Source organism: Sturnus vulgaris, chromosome 1 (genome assembly GCF_052056855.1).
Source record: "Sturnus vulgaris isolate bStuVul1 chromosome 1, bStuVul1.hap1, whole genome shotgun sequence".
NCBI lineage: Eukaryota > Metazoa > Chordata > Aves > Passeriformes > Sturnidae > Sturnus > Sturnus vulgaris.
Genome location: NC_142243.1, coordinates 58,829,494 through 58,846,065, shown reverse-complemented (window position 1 = coordinate 58,846,065; position 16,572 = coordinate 58,829,494). Strand labels below are relative to the sequence as shown.

The following is a 16,572-nucleotide window of genomic DNA, read 5'->3' as shown; positions in this document are numbered from 1 at the left end:
TAAACTGACAGATCAAGACATTAAGATCAAGACAAATTAAGACAGATCAAAATATACAAATCCCTCCAAAAAAGGACCCCAGTTCAAGAAAGGGCTAAGTAATTTGTGGTGGACTGCCTTCATGTTCAATAAAGCTGATCATCACAAACTAGGATAACACCTAATTAACTCTAAAATGCACTTGTTTGGAGCAATTTATATGTACACAATATATGTAATACTCATGCTCAAGTAGGTACAGATGTCACCACTTTGTCTTATTATCCCTTAAGAGTTGCATGAAGCCTGTGGACAAGGGAAACAGAGAAATTTGGCTTAATAGGAAACTATTAATGTTGGAAGACTATCTGGACTCATTGAATTCAATGATGTTTTTATCCTTTGCTTAGACTGGGCCATCTTTTCAACTTTAGTTTTTAATTTTGATTTTCAAAGTCCTTATAAATTGTTTATGAAAGTTGTTAGGAGGTAAATGAGCACCTTTACTGTTTCACAAATGGACCCAGCTACTGTTCAGGAAAGCACCCTAATAACTTTTAAAGTACTTCTGAAGAGGGACTCACTTCAGCAAGCCCTTAAGTGCAGTCCTAAAGCCTGGGTCTTACAGACACAGTAATCTCAACTGAAGTAAGTCATAATACAAGTCATAAGTTAACAGTGATCAAATACTGCTTTTCACATGCTCAGATGCTTTTTTTTTTTTTTTTTTTAATAAAACCTAATATAAGAAACAGCTTCATTCATCCCATGACAAACTGCCATGTAGTTCAAAATACAGGATATATGTAAGTGTGGCTGGGAGATGAGCCATGGGTGCTGAGGGGATATGCATAAGCTAACTTCATGCATAGAAGTTTATATAGATCTTTTGATGGAGCAATGTGTATGTGTAAGATGCAGCCAGGAACACTGCATACTCAGATGTGAAAAGTTGTGGACAGCTGGCAGGACAGACCCCAGCAGAGGTGTAGAAGAAAACAAGCCAGTGAGTTCTCCTTAGACAAGGATGCAGAAGATAAGAAGCAATCAGTAACAACATGTTAGAAAACAATCTCTCACTGTTGGATTTAGCAGAAACAGGAATTGTGTATGTTCCTTGTAAACACACAGGAGTGAGTGAAAAGAAGTTTCTAGCTCTGTCCGCTACTTCTTCTCATGGCAACAACCTGCAAGAGTGAATGTTGACAAATTGCTCAGGACACAGGAGTGACAAATCACTTGGCAACCTTGCAGCCCTGAAGATTTGTGAAACTCTTACAGTTTCAAGTATCTTAGACACAAAACAAAAACCAAACAGCACTACAGGAAGAGAGACTTTAAAATGCATTTCTGTTTGGAGCAATTTACCCACAATATATGTAATACTTCTAGTAATAAAAAAATGTGCATTAAATTCTGTTCTTCTCCCTGAATTTTTTAACTGACACCACTATGCTTTAGTAGGCAAGGCAGAAAAGTCATCAGTAGTTTTTATGGGTACAGGGGAAAACAATACCAAACATTGAGTATGAACCACACATAATGTGATCTTGAATGCAGGTATGAGACTTCAAATCCTTTTTTGAAAATTGAAAATATTTTTCAAAAAAATATTTCAAAAATTACTAGGTTTCAAATATGTATTTGAAACATATGCATTTGTAATGTTGACACATTGCATTAGAAATCACTAACTTAGAGACAAGTCATCTAAATGAATGGTAAAAAGACATATCCTGCATCTAATAAAGTAGAGCATGTATTTTACTAGGTTTTCCAATTTTCATCAGATAACAACCATCATTGTACAATCGTATTTAATTCACATACATCATTGCCCCCCCTTTTTTTTAAATTTTCTATTACCAGTTTAAAATTAACAGAGTCTGTGGTTTGTACTTTCTCTTCAGCTTTCCTTATTATCTATTCTTTTTTATCTGCTAGGCTAGGTGAAATTTTTCTTCATGAATACATTGCCATATGCAGAGTAAAACGGCATAGTTTCACTGAGAGTAATGGGGCCACACTGATTAACCTTATGTGCTCAGACAGCACTGTCAGCTTTGTCCTTCTCACTGGATTATTCTTGTGAAGGAATCCTTAGTATCCTAGCTGGACTTTGTATTAATGGTACCTTGTATAATTTATCTGTGCTTCCTCCATGCAAGCTCATGCCACTTCTAGCAAATATAATTTCGAATTAAATTCATGGCTAAGCACTTTTGGGTTTCTAAAACTGGTAAAATGTATTACATTCAGAATGCTAATTAATACTTGCTTTTGGGAGTCTGAAAATGAAGTAATGAAGTGCTGAACCCCAGCACACTTGTCTTAGCTTGAGAACTTTCCTGGAACTAATATTATTCTGGGTTCAATGATTTTAAACTCTTTGAGTAACACTGAACCAGTCTGGAGAAAGTTGCTTCAAATGGACTTTTAATTACAAGATCTATGACATACAGACTTACAGGCATGTATATATAATCTCACTTGTATATAGGTGCACCTGCACATGTAAATGTTTATGCAATACATGCCTGTATGTTGCTCAGCTCCTTACATTTTACAATTTCCAAAGGCAGAAATCTTGCCATTCATGTTTTTGGTGTTTCTGCTGAGAAACATCTACCACTTTCTAATGCAAGATGTAGGTGCAGTCCAAAGCAATCTCCTTCAATGTCACCCTCCTACAATCTACCTGAGCTTTGTGCAGGAGGCTAGCTGCCTGCTAGCTGCAGGGTTATATTTCCACAGAGCCTGATAAAGATGCAACTTTCTGTAATACTGGTGAATTTCACTTTTATTCTCTTTGTGGTACTTCTCTGTTATTCACACTTCTTGAAAGAAGGTATGAAATGAAGATATTATTGCAGGATAGAGTATTATATTCCCTTCTTTAGGTTAATCACAGTACAAGACCATGGAGAATAAAGCCTTATATTGCACATATGTAAAGGTCTAGCTACAGGAGGATGTATTTCAGTGGGGTTACACTTGGACTGAATTTGACGCAGTCTGAACTGAAACAAAGACTTAATTTATAACATATTGCATGCAATTAATTAGAAAGCTTTTAATGTAAGAAAGGCTTTCAGTTAAAGTCAGCTCTGTATCTAACTGAGGTGGATCCCAATAAGAGTAATAATAAAACAACCAAACACCTATAATGCTGACATAATTAACAAACTCTTTATCCTACACAACTTATCATAACAAGCTTCTTGCAAAATATTGTTGTGAATGTATTTTGTTTTACCTGTGCTATGCTAAACATGTCCTTTTTAATTTCATTAACCAGCATTTGGTTGTGTCCTTTTACACAGGCATAACAACAGAAACATACAAACTTAAAACTTACAGTCCAAAACACAAATCAAAGGCAAGAATTAAGTAGTTGGATTTAAGTAAAGGTTAGATACAAATTCTCAGATAGGGTCTTCTGTTTCATTGTGCAATTGTCAGCAATCTGGGCATGGAGTTGAGAAATGAAAAAATTATATCTGCATATGTGACAAAATTATTTTGAGCAGCATGGTGAAAGCTAAGTGGTTATCTTTAGAGCCCAATATGCTAGATGAATGAGCAATACTGATAGCAAGATGCATATCGATACTGAAATGGAGTCAGAGCTACTCATACACTGGTTCTAAATTAATTGAGACAAATGACAAGAAGCACTTGCTTGTCTCAATGCAGAATTCAATGAAGGAATGAAAATTTGATCAACATGAAGCTATGGCAAAAACATGTTAAAACAATTGGCTGGGGAAAAAAACAGAAAAAATTATGGTCCGTTTAAATTGCTGGTCCTACCCTGGAATACTATTGCATGTAGTAGAAGACTTTCAGACAGTATCAGCAGAAAAGACAATGCAAGAACTCTAAAGTGCAGACTGAAAACAACATCAGAAAGGAGATGAATAAGAGGAGACATAATAAGAATATATAAAATATTGAATAAAGCAGGAGGATTGAGAACATGAGGGTTTCCTGTCTTATGAGACATTCTGTTAAATTCAAAAACTGGATAATTTAAACCTGATAAAAGGATACTCTTCACTTTTTTTTTTTTTAAATAGAGTGTATAATTAGATGGTTGGGCTCTCTAAAGATACTTTCACTTTTCTCTGTTGATAACTTTATACTTTGTTTGGCTATCTTAACTCTATTTCTATTTTTCTCTTTTCTCGCTGTTTGCAAAGGAAATCTGGAAAAAATGTTACCTAGTCACTCATCTCTAAATACAATGTACTGGCTCATTATACAACAAACATTCTATACAAGCAGCTTACATGAGATGAGGAAATAACTGAGAATCCAATACCTGCTTGCAGAAGCACAACCCTTGTCTTCCTCACTGATGTTAATCCATTGCTGTCTAAGCTCACCCTACAAACCTGGCTATCCCTTTCTAGTGCTCTTTGTGAAAGTATCCTTGCCACCCTTCCCTGATGCTTCAGATCAACCCAGAGCAAAGTGACAGGAGCCAGAGCAGCCAGGGTCTGGCTGTAATTATCCACACCATGTTAATTTTTCTGATACTATCAGGGAAGCAGGGCAGTGCATGAGGAAAAAGAAAGTGCTACTGAGCTTTCTCAGTTTCTTTCAAACCTTCAAGGAGATCCCAAAGGGCTCTTGTGCTCACATGAAACTGAATTTTCACAGGTTATGAGGTGGCTAAGTTATATTCACAGTTATATCTGCCTAGACCAAAAGAAAGTCTCTTGTAGAGGTGGAACTACTGACTTGAACACCTTGAGTCTGACAGGAAATTCAGATCATTTTCTGAAAACTGACTTTGTAGTTTTGGTATCACAGCATTGCCAAGGGACTAAATTTCAAGGGACTAGAGGTTCTAAGTTTCAAATCTGATAGAACATGAGGTCCCAGCCCCCCATGTTTATTAAAGACCAGTTAATCTTTTGTAAAGGTTTTGAATCAGTACTCTTAATACCATGGGAAGTGATTACGCCCTCTCTACTCACTCTAAACCATGCTGTCTCTCAAAAAGAAGTGCTACTGAAGTGCAAAGTCTAATAATTGTCACAGGGAGCAGACATAACATTAAGTATGTCTTGACAAAGGATTAATAGCAGGGGTGCTGCACTGCAGGACTGAGGCAGGTAACCAAATGAGTAAATGTCAAATGAAGGATTATCCTCATTTGATGGTATTTCACACATCTCCTTTCTGCATAATCTCTCCCAGCTGAGACCTGAACCAGGTGTTTTCAAATGCACAAAGTAGAAGCTCTACCTGGTGTGCTAAAGGAGATCCACTATTAGCTGTCAGCAGGAGTGTCATCTCCTTTTCAAGTACTCAGCCAGTAGTCAGGATACAGCACCACACTGCCAGCTGACAATGGCAAAGCACCCGCCAAGCACCAATCCAGCTCCCTCTGGATTGTACTAAACTGCTAGTATTTATTATTCAAACTACAGTAGTATCCATGTCAAAAACCAGAGCCCTTCTGTGCTTGGCTTTATACAGAGACCAAAAAGTGGCTCTTTTCACCTGATTTCATCCTCAGCATCCCACACCGCTCATATAGAGGATCCAATGCTGAAAAGCTGTGTGAAGCACAGGATGTAATATTTCAGCCTCTTTTTTTAGCCAATGCAAAGACCAGTGAGGCCCTGGAGACACTTTCTTAACACATGCAGTACTTTTACAAAAATGGATGTAAAAGAGCATTGAACCCACAAAATTAAACATACCAGAAGTATACGGTAGCCTTCAGTGAGAGGCACTCTGGTATTTTTCTTCTCTGTGCCCAGAGTAATGCCCATAGGCCTTCCTTCCCTTGTATTTAAACCATCAGTGAATAAATAATTACTGGTACCCTCCTGAGCTTCTCCACTGTGCTCATCACTGTATAATCTAAATGCTTCACAAAACATTAATGCTTTCAACCTCCCTCTGAGGTGAAGGGGAAGGATTCATTTTGCATAGGAGCACGAATCAAAGAAAGATGGAGGCAAAAAGTGTCACTCGTTGCAATTGTCCAATTTCAGGCAGGAAGATCTGGGCTAGTTAACATGACACAACATATGAAATGTTCAAAACAGCTGTCTGTATCATCAACTCATGGCTGGGGGCAATTTGACTCCTCTGCAGAATTAAGAGTGGTAGGCTGGGACTCGAGAAGACAAACTGAGCCTGGTGGTCACTTCTGACTAGTTCAGTTTGCCCAGCATCAGCCTAGGATTGCGTTGCAAGAGCACAGTCTGCCCTCCAGGCAGCAAACAGCCAGGTACGAGGCTCCCTCCTCTTTTAGGCTGCCTGGAACAGGTGAGGCAGTGTCCTGTGGCTCTCACTGATCCACACAGTATGTTCAGGATGTTCAGGCTGTGCATTGAAGAAGACAGGGTCCCTACAAATACTAAAGTTAAAGATGGTATCAGAGCACAATCACAAGGGGGCAGTACCTTCATTCTCCGAATGACCAGCTTCCACGTGCTTTATTTTGCAGCCTTTTCTCTCCTCTGCTGCAAGTCTATGTTGTGTTATCAAAAGGCATTTCGTGCCAACTTGCTTAGCCTGTACAGTTTCTGGGCTGACTCCTGTCTCCTCTAAAGACTGCTTTCTGTTTCACAAAACTGTTATGGCTGGACAGACAGCTGAATTTCCACAAGCTTCCCAAGGAGGTACCAGAGCTGCAGCTGCAGGGAAAGGTCCTCCTTTTTCTCTGTGGGCCCTAGACTGGAACATGCTGAGTGCTTAGTTTATTTAACACATGCTAATAGAAACTTCTTAAGGGCTTATCACTTGGCTGAATGGAACAATTTCTCAAGAACAGCAGAGATCACATTTACATCATCTACGCAACACTGCTGGCAAAGTTCAGCTTCCCGGTAAAAAGGTAAGCAATAGTTTTTCTAGTTTGTACAGAAAAATCTCTTCTTCCCTAACTGCATTTGGACAAATTAATAGCCTTGTTGATTTTTGTTTTTTTTTAATATTCAGCATTAGATAGGTATTTACCATGAAAAATGCTGCCCAGTGTCAACTATTTGGAATAAGTTAAAAAAGATAGGAAACAATATGAAGAAGTAGAAAGATTGTGTAATGTTAAGTATAGTTAATGCTACTGATACTATTGAAAGTAGAAATCTTTCCTGTCTTGCAATTCCATCTAGTGGTTTGCTGAATTGTACCATTTTTTTGCAGCAACTCCGATGATGTTAACCTGCAAGTTTCCAGAAGCTGAAATTTTACACCCGGAAATGTTTTTTTCTAGACTTTGATCACGGTTGCTGACAGGATATTAAATGAGATGAACCTATGGTTTTATTCAATACCACAGTACTTGTGCTGAGTGCATTATTTGCAGGACAGCGAATAATAAATTAGGTTTCACTGACAGTCCTGTTCGCATTTATTAAATCTTGGAATTTATTAAGGTAATTAAATCTGTTTTGGGTTTAATACCTTATATTTGTTTATTTTGGTTTATATAGACAGGTTCACATGGGAGAAGTTAAAGGGCACCAACAGAGGTGAGTTACAAAGCAGGAAGAAGAGCTCGCTCTTTCCTTCCTTTCAACTGAGAAGAATGGAGCTGTACATTTCCAACTTTGCATGCTGAATCTTATCTTACTCTTATCAAAATGAAAAAAAAAATCTTAATTCAAAATTATATGAAATTTTTTATTATGCATTCCTGGGAAGTATGACCAGGAAAGGCTGAAAGCTTTGGTCAACCACAGGTTGAGTCACACAAGCACTGTTCTCTTCAGTGACACCAGTTCACAAGACTCACTTTGAAGAATCCCTAGCAGCCTCACTCAGTCTTTGCCCACAGCTTCCTCCAGTTCCACAACTGTCTTCAACAAAACTATTCCTCTGACTCCATCTTTGCTTTGGAAGGGTAAAAGGAGAGAAGACTTACTCTACAGTGGAGACTATGCTAACTTTCATGCACTATTTGCTTTACCAAAGTTACAAGCTATGGGAAAGGAGTTTAGTTATTAAGTGCCATCCCATCTTAATGATAGTGCAGATAGTGCACCTCCACACAGTTACAGGTATTTGACAGATGTGGTCCAACTGCTGCCAGCCATTGACATAAATCACATTCCTCATTAAGGAACTTCATAATTGGAACCATGATTCCATTGACTGCAAAGTTGCATTGCAGAATTATGACACTACACAGCTACTCAAGTACATCAGAACTATGAAGCATGACTATTTAAAAGTGCTAAAAAAGGAGAACACAGAACTTACACTAATGCCAATATTTACAGTGCTGTCACTCTCAGAGTTTGTCAGGCTCATGGTTTCTAACACCCTAGTTGTGTTCCCCATCTTCTCCAGGAGTGAAAACCCCCATAGCCTGTTTTCGAAGCTGTAAATGTGTCAGTTTTGCCACAGAGGCACAGATTTCACAGAATAATATGAGTTGTATGTTACCCACGAGACTCATCAAATCTGACTTTTTAAGTGAATGGCCCATACAGGGGGTCAAATCCATGATCTTGGTAGTGTTTTTGAGCCTTGCCTAAAATGGGCACCCCATCTCAAGAAACTGCTGTAGGGACTTGCTCCTTTGCCTCATTGCAAATTGGAGGTGGAAACTTCTGTTAAGCCAGGGCCCAGAAGCACTCTTTGAGGGTTATAAATGCAAACTCAACATTTTCTGACACTTTGGAGAGGTGGGGGATTTTTTTTTCGAATACCAAAGGAGCTTTTCCCAGTTAACATATAGCCATGCCACAAATACAAAAATGTTCTGCAGTTGCATCTCCATTTTTCCTGCTGCAGCTCCTGATTTTCTTCCACTCCCTTTTTTCTTTTTACAGTATTCTTTTAGTTCCCTCTCCTTTATGCCCTATTTCTTTCCCTTTTCTGTACAACTTCTGTCCATCTCTTCAGTTGCTACTCTGCTCTTCTGCCTCCAGAACAACCATTTCTGTCTGTTTTCTTGCACACACAAGTGAAGCAGCCAAGAGCAGTCAAGTAAAAATCACAGCATTTCTGATGACAGTACTTCCTTGGTACAAAAAAAAAAAAAGAAAAAAAAAATTAGCCAGAGAATGTAAAATCTTTGAACGCATGAAAAAAAAATGGAGATGAATACCCAAAAGTTAAAGCCAAACATTTGAATTGAACAGTACCGTATTCCTCTTCTTTACTTTCTGATGATTGTAATGTAGGAACATTTCACTGGCCATCATATCTATGGGCAGAAGAATCCAAGTGACTTAAGTCACAAACCTATCCTACAGTTTCTTCTTTGAAAATGGATTCCTGGACACACAAACACACACTCTTCCTGCTGGTCAGATGAAATATTACCTGCACTGGACAATAGTAGGCCAAAAAGTTCCTTATGGTTACTTTTCTGAACAAGAAAAAAAGATTTATACTTTAAATTAAGTTCCAATGAACATACATTATAGAAACTGCAAAATGCACATATTCACAAAAAAACCCCCACAAGTTACTTAAAGATGTGAGTATACATTCACATCTGTGTGTGTGTGACACAATTCAGGCAGAAAATATAATTCTTACCTTATTGCACTTGCAGATAAGTGGCCATAAGAACCACTGGCTGACGAACTGCTACGAGAATTATTGAGAATTGTGACCAAGGAATTTGGAGATGTCCTTATCATGGTCTGAAGGTCAAAGCTATGATCAGACAGGGGGGATATGGACAATGTGCGCTTTCGGCTTGGTCTAGCTGACAACCTCGGACTCGGAAACCTGGCACCTGTTATGTAAACACAAATAATTATCCACCAGGATACTTCACTGGATTTATTTGTTATCAGTGATGGGTAGAGGGAGACACCAGCACACTGTGACAAGCCCGCTTTCTTCATTTGTGATCTACTGGCTACGATTGAGGAAAATTAGGAAGAAAAATCTTTCTTCCTATGGCTTACCTCAGGGGAGCTCTGTTTATTAATGTGCAAGCAAAATGATAAATGGCTAAACAAAAGGAAAAGACTTTTATGAGTTATCCCTCTCATTTCTGGTGATTTATGAATCTGATGGCTTCTTAGACATTCACATCATTAATTCAACCATGAGCAATGAGACAGTAGTTCAGATCTGGGATACCAGCAAGCCCAAACCCACAACACTTTAATATATATAGCCAAACCTACACATGTCAAATACAGTATAGAAATGAAGAGGTAGCTTTTCTTTTGTTGACCGTAATTCTGCCAGGTGGATATTTGATGCAAAATTGAAAATCAGGACTAAAACACTAAAGGGCCAGCTCTATCACCAGAACTCAGATTGACATTCAGAGCATTAAAATGACAAACAGTAGGCTTTATTTGAATTTGTCCAAGATCCCATGATATTCCTTAGTTGGGGTGTATAGGGGCCTACAACTGCCAAATTTCTTTAAAACTGGAGACTAGACTTTTCAAATCAGCAAGGTGAAGGCAAACATACAGATACCACTTAAATAAATACATATTACATTTCTAAATTTTATGTCCTGTTCTCTACCTCTTCTCATCTATTTTACCACATCATCCCAACTCTCTGCAGTCCTGACAGAAGATATATCACCTTAAATTTATTCCCTTTATTTAATTATTTTCTATCTTGGTAAAGACCAAGGGAGAGAATTAGCTTCCCCACTGCGTACTGAACAATTTCCTTTAACAGTACTGCTGCTTCTACATTTTAAATCCCTTTAACCTGTAGTAAAGGACTGAATCCTAATGATCCTGACAGCCAAGGTCACGCAGGTCTTGGATTTGATGCCTACTTTACAGCTTCTTCTCCTAGAGTCCCTGACATTCTCTGTAACTTGCTAATAATTCACAGTTGGCCAGAAGCATCCAGTATAGGTCTGCCTTTCCTAACATCTTTGTGTCCAGGATCATTTTTGCAGGGTATTTAAGTTTACATGTCTAACAATAACCAGGAGAAAAGCCCAAATGATTCTAATTAGACTCATCTCAAGATCAGAGCTAGATTACAATCTATTAGCATGCTTTACACATCTGAGTGGGTTTCCATTCTTTCTGTGCATGCTATCCAAGATTTTAATACAGTATCAAGGGCTGCTATTTTATTGCTGTTGTTTGACCAGATCTCCAGTTATAATCCTTCTCTTTGGCATCCGGGTAATACAGAGGTTTTCTTTTCCTTCCTGCTCTGTCTCCAGAATAAGCCTTAGTCCATACAGCTCCAATCTTTCTATGAATATTCAAACTCTTGATTCATCATTTAAAATATAGGTATAACTATTTATTTATTTGTAAAACCTACCACATGCCATTTTATGTAATCTGTTTTATCTCCTTTTTAGGAGCTTGCTATTGTACTGTGTCTGGTATTTTATTAGTCCTGTGCTTCATGTCTTTCAAAGGCTGAGATCTTTTACTTGTGCTAATATAAGAAACAACAAAGATCAGCAGCTATAAGAAACTGCAATATATCTAACAAGGAAATACAACATCCATGTCATGGTAAAACAAAAATAGTTGTAATTTGCACTTGCATCTTTCATCCACAACTCTTCTCTGCTGACTGCTCAACTGGAATGAATTAAAACAATGCGTCTGAAGTTAGTGCTTGTAACGTAATTTATCCCAGATGAGGATACAATTCAAGTGCTTTATCATGGTTTTACAAGGGCATAGCTAAGTACAGGCATTATACTCCCTGCAGTGCCCTGGACATTCTCAAAAATTGCAAAGACTTCCCTCCTCCTCCTCATCCTCCTTGCCCTTTCTGGACTAAACCTGTCTCCTTTACCCCTTGCCTGCCATGCTATGGCTCTTGCATGTCTGCCCACTGCTTGTTACACCTTTGCCTTGCCTGCCAGCTGCTGCCAGAGCATCCCAGTGTCTGCTCTGGATGCACCAGATCTTCGGCCAGGGATGGAGAAAGACTCTCCTTACAGCTGTCAGGGGCAGCGCCAGGGCTTGAGCCACACATACAGGAGTCTCAGGCTTCCTCTGATCCTCCAGGCAGCACCTGTTTCAGGCCCATCTAGCTCTGGGAATTTAGCAGTCCCCTCCATCTACCTGGGACAGGAATAATCTCCTAAGGGAGATTTTGCAGTATCCTGCAAAAAGGGAACATTTCTGCTTCAGCCAGGCAAGAGCTCTATGGAGTCTGACCACAGGAGACAGGGATTCAGTTCAAGGGGGGGGGGTAAGAGTTTTAAAACAGAAAATACAATTGAATAGAATTACTGTTTTTCCATATCTTCATGGTTTAATTAGGTCTCACATGTCTAAAAAGTCTTAAGCATGAGCTGGCCACTTGTTACAGGACATTTGCTTAACCATTCATTTAGCATACCATGAGTTTCAGTTAGTATGCTGCTATGAAAAGGAATAGGTCACAATTTGTCAATGCCTCTGAATACTAAAGTAAACTTTACAGCCTTGCCCAGCATTTATTTTAAAAACAAACACTTCAATATTTATTTAGCAATTTGAGATGTTCATCTGCTCACAGTGCTCTCGCACCGAAGTATTATATTCCCTACTCAATAATGCTTTAAAATCAGAAAATGAAAGAACACTGATTCACTAAAAATCCATTTACCTCTGTGGAAGTGCTGATAAAAAAAAACATCAGCTTTGGTAAAGCATGCAAATGGAAGCTGACAGTGAAGATTTGCTTAGAAATGTCACCCTTTTGGAGTAGACATTATAGAAATAAAAAGTCAGTAGTAGACAGTAAAGACTTGAGTGTGCCAACAAAAAATCCAGCAGGTGTCAGAAGAAAAGATCTTATTGTGAGGTGGAGATCAATTCTAAAATAACAGATATCTATCTCCATCATAAATTTCAAAAATGGAATATGCCATCCAGCAAATTTGCCCATGAATTTGATTTCTGAGTTGAAGTTTTTAGCATTGCTTAATCATTTATAAGGCAATCTTCAGACATGTATCATTTATTCCATCCCTTTAAATCAAACTTCATCAAACCTTTTTATTCCCTTCCTTTAAATCAAACTTCTTTGAACATGTCTCAGGCACTAGTTTTTATTGAAGGCTGTGAACATGGGGCATTTGGGGGGTGGGTTTAAAGTCAAACCTTTTTTCTTTCTTTCTTTTCCTTCTGCCTTCTGTTTACAGATGTGTAAAAACTTTGTTTTCGCTTTATGAAAGTTCATCATAAATTTTGTCTTAGTGTTCAAAATGATAAATCTGTCATGAGAAAAGTATAAGAAAAGAAGAATGGCTTTGATATTTGACCCTCATTCTCCAACTGTGCTTAACAAACAGAAACCAAACCCAGTCCAAAGCTTCTCAGTCTGGCTTAACTCTTTGGGCTCGTGTTTGGGTCTGGCTGAGACGACATTCATTTTTTTTTCCCACTGCAGCCCTCACAGTGCTGCACTTTGCACTGGTAGCTGGAAAGGAGTTTTGGCTGCTGCTGAGCAGTGCTGGCACAGCACTGTCTTCCAACATTTCCCCCCATTAGTAGGCCGAAAGTGGGCAAGATGCTGGGAGGAGACACAACCAGGCCAGCTGACTCAAACTGACCAAAGGGATATTCCACACCATATGATGTCAGCACAGACATAAAGGCTGAGAAAAGGAGGGGGTGAGGGAGCATTTGTTATTTACAACGTTTGCCTTCTGGAGCAACCCCTCCACATGCTGGAGCCCTCCTGTCTGGGAAGTGGAGGGACATTGCTGGGAAGTAGAGAATAAAAATTTTTGTTTTCTCTTTGCTTCTGCACATGTAATCTTTCACTTTTGCCTGCGTAAACTGTCTTATCTCAACCTATGTGTTGTTTTCCATCTATTTTCTCTCCCACATCCAGCTGAGAAGAGGAAGTGATAGGGCAGTTTGGTGAGCATCTGGCCTCCAGCCAAGGTCAATGCACCACAGCTGCCCAAACTCTTTAGGTCAGCTGGGTTACTATCAGAGTCTCTAATGCCAAAAGAAGTATGTCAATACTAAATACCTTTGGAAAAAAAAAAAAAACCCTCCTGTTCTGAGTGAGGATAGACAAAAGTTAATTAGAGTGTGGATATTAATAATTTGGAATTTTGAAACCTCAGGGAAACATGCTTGTGTTCCACTGAACTTCATTTAAGAAAGTAGAACATATCCCCCGAGTGAAAAATGCACCTATCAACCCAAAAGACAGTGATTTTAAAAATTGTTATAGTGCTTAAAGACAGTTTTGGCATTCAATATCTTTCCAGCCACAACAAGCAGTTTCAGTTGTTGCTACTGTGGTGCAGTCAATACCCTCCACATCTACTCCACCCCTATTTGGATGCTATACTTAAAAGTAACAAATCTGACTTTTTTAGAATGAGCAAGAAGATGGTACGGCTTGCTCAGGGTCTCTGGCCACCAAAACTGTAGAAAAACTTTACAGCAGCAGAGAAAATTTTGGTCCAGTTTTCATGCCTCTCAGGACAGGATGAAGAATTATTACAGGATAAAGAATTACAATTAAACATGTATAATCTTGGCTTTATTCTTCTGCGATATATTAGGCAGCTCATGGACAGCCAAGTTCAGAGCTTCAAGAAGTCTACTGCTCTTTGGGTAAGATTTAACCTCTGATTAACAATTCTCCCACTCATAATCCCCACTTGAAATCAGTTTTCCAGCACCACAGAACAAAACAGAAGACCCCAAACTGCACATACTGTATGTAATATCCTTTGGAACTCAGTGCAGGCTGGTGTTGGAATTATTATTTGCAGTCCAGGAGGGGGTAGAGTTTCCAAATTTCTGTGCTAAATGCTGTATAAGCACACAATTAGGAGACAGACTTGCTTCACAAAAGAAGAGCAATGTCTTGCTTGTATCTATTTGGTTGTTGTGTGGGATAAATGAGCAGCATCCTTTCAGACAGTTGAGTCAACTTGCTCAGAATTTGATAGCAGATAATGAGGGAAACTACTCATGTGTCTTCTGCTTCCTTTGACAAGATTGGGCAAAGGCAAAAGACTACTTTTAAGATCACCACACAAATCCTTAAGAAGAAAGATCCAAACAAATGGCATTGCTTCGCATTGATCACTGTACTTTGTTATTAAATACATGGGCATTCTTATTGGGGATTTTTTTAAAGTCTTAATATCAGCTTCCTGCTAATTGTTTTGTTCTCATTTTTAATCTAAAAATCTGACAAAGAAGAAAGGGGTTTTCTTTAGCATGATGAATGATAGGACATTCAGATTCCTTCTTAATGACAATTAATTTACTGTATACCCATGCAAGTTAAGATAGTTTTAATTAGTTTTTACAAAGTAAAAGGGTAACTTCATACTCTATTTAGATAAAAGCAGCTATTGCCTGACTAAACACATTCTCATCAAATACAGAAGGTGAGCTGAGTGACCTTACTAAGATTCAATCTTATTTTAATTCTCTATTTACTGTTTAAAAATAACCCATTTGCATAATAGTGCAGTTTTTGTCTCTAACTCTGAAAAAATGCCTAATTGAAAAGTTGCTGGTATAATTAATCTCAAATGTGTGATCATAATTTTTAAAAACAAACACAAAACAAATTAAAGTGTGCATTTCAAATGTATCCTAGCTGGAGCTGGTGAACACGAATATCCTTATTAAAGATGGTGTTTAGGTACCTTTCATGAATGGGCTGAAATTATGGACAAAGGTCAAAACATTTCCTGTTAAGTAAGAAGTGATAATATTCTTGGGATGCAAAAGATGCAATTCTATGTAAACTACAGCATACATAGTCTCTACTAACACAGAAGTAGAACCTTCTGCAAATGCCATTATTTGTAGGAATACTGGAATGTCTCCTGTTTTTCTCAAGTTTTCTGGCATATATATGGGTATCTATCTTTCTAAAGGCTGAATAAACCCATTAGGTCAAATCTGCATCCAAGAATGTGGTATGATACTGCTATTTATGTGCATTTAGACACTCTCTCACAGTAGGAACCAAAACCCTTGAAAATTTAAAATATCTCTGCTCATTGCAAGTGAAGTTTGACTAGATGACCTTTAAAGTTCCCTTCCGACCCAAACTATTCTAGGATTCTATGATTCTTTTCAAGGACACCATGCCCATTCATGCAAGATGGGGATTTGTCCTTGCAGCTGGAACACAGCAGCAAATTTACATTACCTGAATCATGTGTAACATGTAACATTTCCATTCTGCAAGGTATTATTAACAGGCATTCAGTCCTTTAGAAGTGTGCCTCATCTCTCCCTATTCCTCTCAAAATCCCAATCAGGAAGTATCATATTCTTAAGCTTTCAGGTACAGAACTCTGCACATTAATTTCTGGTTTAAGTCCAGACTACTTGTGTGAGTTTACTGTGTTTCTGCAGTGTGCTCAAGGTACGTTACTGTAAATTCTTTATGCATGCTACCAGTGCAGTGAGACTCATAATAGAAAATGAATTTTAAGAATCCTTCATTAGCAAGGAAACAAAATGAAAAAAGCTTTCCTGCACAGTATCACAATTATCTGTCTTGCTTGATTCTTATAAAAATTATTGGTGAGTCAAGTACTTCACACTCCAAGGCATGTGTTCTCCAGGGCTAGATATATATATATTCCTATATTCCCATGTGTTCCAGAGGTAAATCTCCCAACACTCATGCTCCTTGAGATCACCAACTGTGGCGTGCAGCCAA

General features: G+C 38.4%; 1 protein-coding gene across 3 annotated transcripts in view; it reads right to left on the bottom strand.

Moving 5' to 3' along the window:
- The window catches only part of GLI3 (GLI family zinc finger 3), a 204,830-nt gene that overhangs the window by 48,789 nt on the left and 139,469 nt on the right, over positions 1 to 16,572 (bottom strand). For all 3 annotated transcript variants that reach the window (XM_014883474.2, XM_014883475.2, XM_088167648.1), the window contains one exon: positions 9,499 to 9,700. In XM_014883474.2, coding sequence (XP_014738960.1) covers positions 9,499 to 9,700 — 202 coding nt within the window. The remainder of the gene's footprint in view (positions 1 to 9,498; positions 9,701 to 16,572) is intronic.